The 10,418-nt window shown below is 31.0% G+C and overlaps 1 protein-coding gene across 2 annotated transcripts in view; it reads left to right on the top strand.

Annotated features, from left to right (window-relative positions):
- LOC143250853 (major facilitator superfamily domain-containing protein 12-like) overlaps positions 1-2,794 on the top strand; it is a 60,016-nt gene extending 57,222 nt beyond the window's left edge. For both annotated transcript variants that reach the window (XM_076501956.1, XM_076501957.1), the window contains exon 11: positions 754-2,794. In XM_076501956.1, the coding sequence (XP_076358071.1) occupies positions 754-857 (104 nt within the window). In that variant the 3' untranslated portion in view covers positions 858-2,794. The remainder of the gene's footprint in view (positions 1-753) is intronic.
- The last annotated feature ends 7,624 nt before the right edge of the window (positions 2,795-10,418 follow it).

Consider the following 10,418-nt stretch of genomic DNA (forward strand, 5'->3'; position numbering starts at 1 on the left):
AGATCAAAAATGTAACAACACTGGCATTGAAACAACACAAGAGACTGTCCATCTTTTTAGTGTAATAGCATTGCAGTATATATCGATACACTTTGCTTGGCATTATATCTTACAGAGTTATATTTCAAATATTCTATATTTTATATTTCATAATAATTCTGTGGTTGAAAATGAAAACAGTAGAAAACTTTTTAATGAAATGGATACCAAATGCCCTGCTGTCACTTTCATTACAGTATGGTATACATTTTTATTTCACATAAATATGAAACAAACTTACTTCTTCGGGAATTACAGTGATGTGTACATTAATATTTCGGGTAGCAAAAAAAGATTGTTTTATGATGTTTTGAGTGGTTTTCAAACTTTCAAGTATATTCTTTATTTTTATTTCCAGTCGAAAAGTAGTTCTTATTAGTACTGTGTATTCGTGACGTTTATTACACGTGCTATAAAGATTTTTCTCTTAGTTCAGACAGAAATTCAGTGAAATATAGTTGAGTGTGGTATTAGAGTTTAATGGAGGTAAATTTGTGTATAACCTGACCACATTTTTCAAACATAAAAGTCAGGTAATAAATATGTACAAGTAATTGTTTGTTCGTTTTAAACCAACCAGTCTTAGGGAAGAAATTATAGTTGTTTTATTGGTTTTAATTTATTGACCTTTATTCATCACTAATATCCTAAATTAATAGATAACAAAAAAACATTGTAACAGATCTGTCTTTTTTTTTTTCCTTTTTTTTACAGCCTTTCAGATAGTCTACGGTGACAACCCTGACAAACCATATGGATATGAGAACCAAAGTGAAAAAGATCCACTACTTCGAACTTGTGAAGAACGTAAAGTTTAAGTTTCAACTTCAGTGGACTTGAAAAACTTGGTTGTGTAGCTTGTTATTTAAAAGTTTGTTTTCATAAACAAATTACAGTTGTCACTTGTTGTTCAAATGGTGACTGGTTTTAACCTGATCATGTTTCTACAACAACTTTCATAACAATAAAATGGCAGAAAAGAAATCAGAGGTAAGAGGCTGTGTATGTATATATATGTTAACTATTAACACAGAATCAAATGATGTATTGGAATGATTAATCAAGTAAATCTAATGAGCATCAGAATGGCTCACATACTCTATGTTCTATGTAAATCACAGCCTCTTAATTTTTGTTAGTTAAAATTGTAAGAAATGACAAAAAATAAATATAACAATTGAATTGTTCTAGGTCTAAGTTAAAAAGGGCAAACTCATTGATTTATTTCTCAGTAAAGAAGAGTGCTTCTGCCTGCAAAATTACTCTCTCCATTGGAACGACAACACATTATTTGACCAATGATTGATTCTACAATCTGTTGATATATCTGCCTGCAAAATTACTCTCTCCATTGGAACGACAACACATTATTTGACCACTGATTGATTCTACAATCTGTTGATATATCTGCCTGCAAAATTACTCTCTCCATTGGAACGACAACACATTATTTGACCAATGATTGATTCTACAATCTGTTGATATATCTGCCTGCAAAATTACTCTCTCCATTGGAACGACAACACATTATTTGACCACTGATTGATTCTACAATCTGTTGATATATCTGCCTGCAAAATTACTCTCTCCATTGGAACAACAACACATTATTTGACCACTGATTGATTCTACAATCTGTTGATATATCTGCCTGCAAAATTACTCTCTCCATTGGAACAACAACACATTATTTGACCACTGATTGATTCTACAATCTGTTGACATATCTGCCTGCAAAATTACTCTCTCCATTGGAACAACAACACATTATTTGAGTACTGATTGATTCTACAATCTGTTGATATATCTGCCTGCAAAATTACTCTCTCCATTGGAACAACAACACATTATTTGACCACTGATTGATTCTACAATCTGTTGATATATCTGCCTGCAAAATTACTCTCTCCATTGGAACAACAACACATTACTTGACCACTGATTGATTCTACAATCTGTTGATATATCTGCCTGCAAAATTACTCTCTCCATTGGAACAACAACACATTATTTGACCACTGATTGATTCTACAATCTGTTGATATATCTGCCTGCAAAATTACTCTCTCCATTGGAACAACAACACATTATTTGACCACTGATTGATTCTACAATCTGTTGATATATCTGCCTGCAAAATTACTCTTTCCATTGGAACAACAACACATTATTTGACCACTGATTGATTCTACAATCTGTTGATATATCTGCCTGCAAAATTACTCTCTCCATTGGAACAACAACACATTATTTGACCACTGATTGATTCTACAATCTGTTGACATATCTGCCTGCAAAATTACTCTCTCCATTGGAACAACAACACATTATTTGAGTACTGATTGATTCTACAATCTGTTGATATATCTGCCTGCAAAATTACTCTCTCCATTGGAACAACAACACATTATTTGACCACTGATTGATTCTACAATCTGTTGATATATCTGCCTGCAAAATTACTCTCTCCATTGGAACAACAACACATTATTTGACCACTGATTGATTCTACAATCTGTTGATATATCTGCCTGCAAAATTACTCTCTCCATTGGAACAACAACACATTATTTGACCACTGATTGATTCTACAATCTGTTGATATATTATAAATGCAATAATCTGGTTGTGACAATTAACCATCCAGTAAATATGAAACTGTACAGTAACACTGTCAGGTTTTATGCATGTGTGAGCTGGATTCTGTATTTTAAATGTATGTGACTTGTTGGCAATAAATTTCAGCAAAAACAAACAGCACACAGTCTGTTGTTCTACAATAATATATTTGAAACAAATCAAACATGTATACAAATCTTTATTACATTGTTGGTTATCATAGTTGTATCCAGAGCTTTAGATAACTGTCTTTTTTGTTGTTGTTAAAATCCACACAGTCTGGTTCATTTACATTTAGAACACAATATGACAAATTATTTCTCCTACTCTGTTATCACAATACAGTTTGATTAGTCACCACACTTGTATCCAGAGCTTTAAACAGTTGGATATTTTTGTCAAAGTCTACACAGTGTAGTTAAATTAGTTTAGAACACAGTGTGCAAAACAAATTAATTTTTTCTATTCTATTATCACAATACACTGTGATAATTTTGCTTTAAAAATCACCTCTATATATTCTTTATATATTCTTCACCATCACACAGACCAGACCTAACTAATTTTTTAACTCCTAGTTTACCCCACAGACGTCTAGAATATTCCACACATAACTAGATATTATAATGCAATAATACCCAATTAAAACAATGAGAAAAACTTGGAAGGTTCCAGTAATATAACAATCACTGTTTAATAACTATTGAACTACACAATTTATGATTTATAAACAGTTATGCAAACAAACTTAAGATAAAATATTGCTTCTAAAAATAAGTAAATTTAACACTCATGTTACATAAGCTAAAAAAAGCATAACACTCATATTGAACTTAAAGGGAAACAGTTTTGTACATCTAATGTGCAGTTCATAAACCTTAAAATTCCCAAAGATGTTAGTTTTCAAAATACGCTTTTCTAAAATTTTTATGCTTGTGTTTAACAACCTCAGAAACACAAGTCACACGCACTAAATATTGAACATAAATGATGCCAGTATTGATTTTAGTCTCATATGTTGTACGTAGAAAATTTGTAATTTTTTACCTTATTTTTGTCATTTAACTACAATAATTGTTGTAATATGCAAAGATAAAATCATTGTATAAGATTAACAGTAACATTTTGAATATTCAAGTAACAGTACAATTGTTTAAAATCAACAATGCTGTTTTGAATTTTTAATTAAAGTTACTCATGCTTAAAATGAATAGTGTTATTTTCAGTTGTCAAGTAACAGCATACTTACTTAAAGTCAATAGGGCTGTTTTGAATAATAAAACATAGTACACTTTCTTGGCATCAACAGTACTCTTTTTAATAAGCAAGAGATGTGATACTCATTAAAGATCAACTGCATTAGTAATTAGGAGAGTATTTGACCACTCAGAGAATGATGCCTCAGCAGGAGATTGCTGAGTGAGAGGAGGTCAAAAGATACTGTCTAAGGGTACATAACTATGATTTCATATACCATCACCTGGGGTTATGCAACCCTTATTTAGTATGCTAACACCTGAGGGTTACATAACTTACACAATATCCTGACAGCTGACGGTTTCAAAAGTGTTCTGTAACAGGCACCAAATGACAATGACATCCGAGCAGTGGAAGCAGAGGATGTGGCCATCAGCAGGAGGGGATAACTCTTCAATACCAGAGGGATTGTTACCATAGGTAAATTATGTTACTAAGGTTTATAGGCAGATAGTGTTACTAATTTTATTGTAGTTACATGTTGTTACTATAAGTGGATGGTATTATTAAGGTTTACAGGGGGAATGGCATGACCATAGTTCTGTAGATAGATGGTGTTACTAAATATTCATGTGGTTGTTACAATACCACAGAGAGGGTTGCTGAGGTTTAATAAATGGATAGTGTTAATAGGCATGTAGAATTACATTTTAACTTTGCATTGCTAAGCTGCCATGGTAATCACATCACACCATGTTCCAACATGTCTTCAATGTCTAGATCAACTTACACATTCTACAAGTAAAACTTAATTTAAATTAATGAAAGAAATATTATAACACTGTTACATGTGTCAGTTTTTACAACACATACTGTCAATCATTTGAACAAGATAGATGTTGTAGCCAATAATTTACTGTGTATATTTTTACAATTATCTATTACTTTATGTATAAAACACTTTACCAACTCATTAGTTTGAAAGTTTTGCTTCTATATTTAACATACATTTCTGCTGTTTCTAGAGCTGAGTAGTGTTACTAGCACATTTAATGTAGTGCTTACTGTTCTCACTTCTATATTTAGCATACATTTGTGCTGTTTCTAGAGCTGAATAGTGTTACTAGCACATTTAATGTAGTGTTTACTGTTATCACTTCTATATTTAACATACATTTGTGCTGTTTCTAGAGCTGAATAGTGTTACTAGCACATTTAATGTAGTGGTTACTGTTCTCACTTCTATATTTAACATACATTTGTGCTGTTTCTAGAGCTGAATAGTGTTACTAGCACATTTAATGTAGTGGTTACTGTTTTCTCACTTCTATATTTATCATACATTTGTGCTGTTTCTAGAGCTGAGTAGTGTCACTAGCACATTTAATGTAGTGGTTACTGTTCTCACTTCTATATTTAACATACATTTGTGCTGTTTCTGGAGCTGAGTAGTGTTACTAGCACATTTAATGTAGTGGTTACTGTTCTCACTTCCATATTTAACATACATTTGTGCTGTTTCTAGAGCTGAGTAGTGTTACTAGCACATTAAATGTAGTGGTTACTGTTCTCACTTCTATATTTAACATACTTTTTGTATTTCCTGACTTTAACAAGTTTATAAGAACCATTTATTCATCCTTAAAAAGAAACTTATTTCCGTATTTAACTTCATAAGTCATTATAGTTTAAATGGTCATAGAAAATCTTACCTACTGTATGTATTAAGTGGATGATAACATATAACAGTTCTTTCTATTTCTAGCAAAAGTTCTTTAACATAACCATTTAACTATAACTGAATACGTCCCCGAGTGGCCCAGGAACATGTCTGCGGACTCCCACTGCTAGGAAACGTGTTTCGATACTCGTGGTCGGCAGAGCACGTGATAGCCTATTGTGTAGCATAGTGCTTAATTTCGAGCAAACAGGTGAACATAAGAAATCAATAGCTTCCTGTTTAACCAATCATCATAAAAAACCATTTAAAACACCAACATTTACCACACACTTGAAGTACTATACAATTAAAATTCACAAATCTTTACAGTTTTAATGTTCAGATATAACTCAACTTTTCTCCCTGTTATAATCAAAACGTCTGTAACCATTCATACATATATTATTTTAGTTTCTATCTATAAGTCACTGACATCATGGAGATCATTCTGACTCATTATGACGCGTTCAGCCCAATACTAATAAGTAACTTTAAAACAGCTCAGCTGGCATTTGAAATAAAAGACATCGAGATGTGTTTACATTATTCTGAAAGAATTTTAACTCAAATTATTCGTACTTAGAATAATAGAGGTTTTTCACATTTATTTTTACCTGTGTGTAACACATTTACTATTTATCTTTATAAAATAATACTTTGAAATAAAAACGAAACGTTGCAACAAACATTTATTATATTGTCCAATGAAGTATGTATTTGTTAACAAATCAGAAATTCTCTTGCACTATAACAAACTTATTGAATGGCATGGGTATACTTAGTTTTATATAAACGACAATGTACAATCAATGTACTTTACAACACTCGGTAAAAAGGTGGGACTGTGTCACTTGGCTTAGAGTAATTTTTTTCACAATGAAAGATCGATTCAATTTTACTTTAATGTTTACTTAGACTTGTAATATATATTATACATGAAATTTCATTATGCACTCGAAGGGTAACAGCTCAGATAGTTCAGTCTACATTATAATTATTATTCCAAATACCTATGTTATAATGTTTCAAAACTTGCACATTTTGAGAAACCTCATTTTAAGTGTCGTTATTCGGGGTGTCCATACATAATTTACCCCATTATAAGTCTTTATAAATTCTCTATTATATAAGCTATCTTAAAACGGTTTGAGGCAATTAATAACATAACACAATAAGTTGTTGATTTAATTTAGCAAACTACCACAGTTCAATCAATAATTCAGTAATATCCGCACGAGCCCCATTGGTAACACGCATAACATCAAAGTAGATTATTTCTTTCCAAACATTAAGAAGCATGTTCTGCGAAATAAAGGGAAAACATTATTGAGTTGTGTTATTAATTACTACAAACCGTTCTGAGACAGCTCCTGTAATAAAGAATTTATAAAGGCCTATAATGGAGTGAATAGTTTATGGACATCCTGTATAACCAAACGACATTTTTAAATACTGTATGTTGTGATCATTGACACCCGCATGACAAAGCCAGTTTTGGGTTAACCAAGTCTATTTAACAGTATATACTGAATTTTTTTTTCAGTGAACAAAGTGATACAAACACTAAAGCACATTCAATATTTGATGAACATTTCAGTTCTATACATTTTTATTCAATTAGATTCCATAAACTGGTCATTAATGTTTTAAACATAGGCATGTAAGTAAAATCACAAATTCTAAATAAGATTGATGACATACGGAAACATTTATTTAAAAATTTCAACACCAACATTTATGATTAAACAAAGATTAACACAATTAAGTTTATCAAGTCTTATCAAAGAAACTGTGAGATACGGTAGAGAAAGATGAACTTCATCCAAGATTTATCAAAAATATTTGAAAGATTTTCGGAACAAGCAAAAGATGTGAAAGTTCTTGACAAAATGCCCCCCGCTAGTGCAGCGTTAAATCTACGGATTTGCAACGCTAAAATCAGCGGTTCGATTCCCCTCGGTGAGCTCAGCAGATAGCCCCATGTGGGTTTGCTTTTAGAAAACACACACACACACTCTTGACAAAAAAATTCATTATATCGCTTCTAATGATAAAATACCATAAAAGACATCTGAAAGAAAGAGTGATATGAAAGAAACTTATTGGTTAGCACCATCAAATACTATAACGCCAAATGACAGCAATCGCTAGAAACTTATTGGTTAGCAATATCAAATACTATATTCTATTCTAGGATCGTTGATCTCCGTATGTCTCTAGAACGATTTTTCAAACATAAATTCATTGTTAAAGTTACTTTATATTAAAAACATCACTCATGTTTTAATTTCTCTATATTGGTACTATTTCCTGTACACAGCATCACTCATGCATCACTCTATATTTCCTGTACACAGCATCACTCATGTTTTAATTTCTCTATATTTCCTGTATATTACGTCACATTTTCCCACCACCTTTGGCAATATTTTTATTTTAATCTTATTTGTTATTCATAATTTTATCTTTAAAAAGACTGGTTAACATTGTTATAAATATTATCACATTTTAAGTCTTTTACATACTGTACACTCATCTTTGGCACAAACTAAACTTGATACTTTAGATTATGATTGGCTAGTTCTCCAAGACAATTCAGCTTAAACACGTGGTTTACATGACGTCGACATCCTTGACTATATATGTCACAACACTGGTTACCTACACCCCTTATTACGAACCTTCATAGTCCGACATGGCGAGGTGGTTAAGGCACTCGACTCATAATCCGAGGGTCGCAGGTTCGAATCTCCGTCACACCAAACATGCTCGCCCTTTCAGCCGTGGGGACGTTATAATATTACGATCAATCCCACTATTCGTTGATATAAAAAGTAGACCAAGAAGAAACCAAACAAAAAACACGTTTATAAAACAAGCCCACATCACATCTTAACCACGAGCGGGACGAAGAAGAATTGCTTAACATTCAAACGCCCTTGATTATTAATTATTTCTACTGAATGTTTCTAATGTTTTCAGTTACAGTTGTTATTTCAGAATCTGAATCATTATCACAACAAACTCTATTACACAATGTTTTCAGTTACAGAATCTGTATCATCATCATAATAAACTGTATTACACAATGTTTTCAGTTACAAAATCTTTATCATTATTATAATAAACTGTATAACACAATGTTTTCAGTTACAGAATCTGTATCATCATCATAATAAACTGTATTACACAATGTTTTCAGTTACAGAATCTGTATCATCATCATAATAAACTGTATTACACAATGTTTTCAGTTACAGAATCTGTATCATCATCATAGCAAACTGTATTACACAATGTTTTCAGTTACAGAATCTGTATCATCATCATAATAAACTGTATTACACAATGTTTTCAGTTACAGAATCTGTATCATCATCATAATAAACTGTATTACACAATGTTTTCAGTTACATCTGTATCATCATAATAATAAACTGTATTCTCAGTATCTGTATCATCATAATAAACTGTATTACACAATGTTTTCAGTTACAGAATCTGTATCATCATCATAATAAACTGTATTACACAATGTTTTCAGTTACAGAATCTGTATCATCATCATAATAAACTGTATAAACTGTATTAAACTGTATTACACAATGTTTTCAGTTACAGAATCTGTATCATCATCAATAAACTGTTTTCAGTTACAGAATCTGTTTTCAGTTACAGAATCATCATCATCATAATAAACTGTATTACACAATGTTTTCAGTTACAGAATCTGTATCATCATCATAATAAACTGTATTACACAATGTTTTCAGTTACAGAATCTGTATCATCATCATAATAAACTGTATTACACAATGTTTTCAGTTACAGAATCTGTATCATCATCATAATAAACTGTATTACACAATGTTTTCAGTTACAGAATCTGTATCATCATCATAATAAACTGTATTACACAATGTTTTCAGTTACAGAATCTGTATCATCATCATAATAAACTGTATTACACAATGTTTTCAGTTACAGAATCTGTATCATCATCATAATAAACTGTATTACACACAATGTTTTCAGTTACAGAATCTGTATCATCATCATAATAAACTGTATTACACAATGTTTTCAGTTACAGAATCTGTATCATCATCATAATAAACTGTATTACACAATGTTTTCAGTTACAGAATCTGTATCATCATCATAAACTGTATTACACAATGTTTTCAGTTACAGAATCTGTATCATCATCATAATAAACTGTATTACACAATGTTTTCAGTTACAGAATCTGTATCATCATCATATAAACTGTATTACACAATGTTTTCAGTTACAGAATCTGTATCATCACATAATAAACTGTTTTCAGTTACAGAATCTGTATCATCATCATAATAAACTGTATTACACAATGTTTTCAGTTACAGAATCATCATCATAATAATAAACTGTATTACACAATGTTTTCAGTTACAGAATCTATATCATCATCATAATAAACTGTATTACACAATGTTTTCAGTTACAGAATCTGTATCATCATCATAATAAACTGTATTACACAATGTTTTCAGTTACAGAATCTGTATCATCATCATAATAAACTGTATTACACAATGTTTTCAGTTACAGAATCTGTATCATCATCATGATAAACTGTATTACACAATGTTTTCAGTTACAGAATCTGTATCATCATCATAATAAACTGTATTACACAATATTTTCAGTTACAAAATCTTTATCATCATCATAATAAACTGTATTACACAATGTTTTCAGTTACAGAATCTGTATCATCATCATAATAAACTGTATTACACAATGTTTTCAGTTACAGAATCTGTATCATCATCATAATAAACTGTATTACACAATGTAT

The sequence above is a fragment of the Tachypleus tridentatus genome, chromosome 5 (genome assembly GCF_004210375.1).
Source record: "Tachypleus tridentatus isolate NWPU-2018 chromosome 5, ASM421037v1, whole genome shotgun sequence".
NCBI classification, from domain to species: Eukaryota; Metazoa; Arthropoda; class Merostomata; order Xiphosura; family Limulidae; genus Tachypleus; species Tachypleus tridentatus.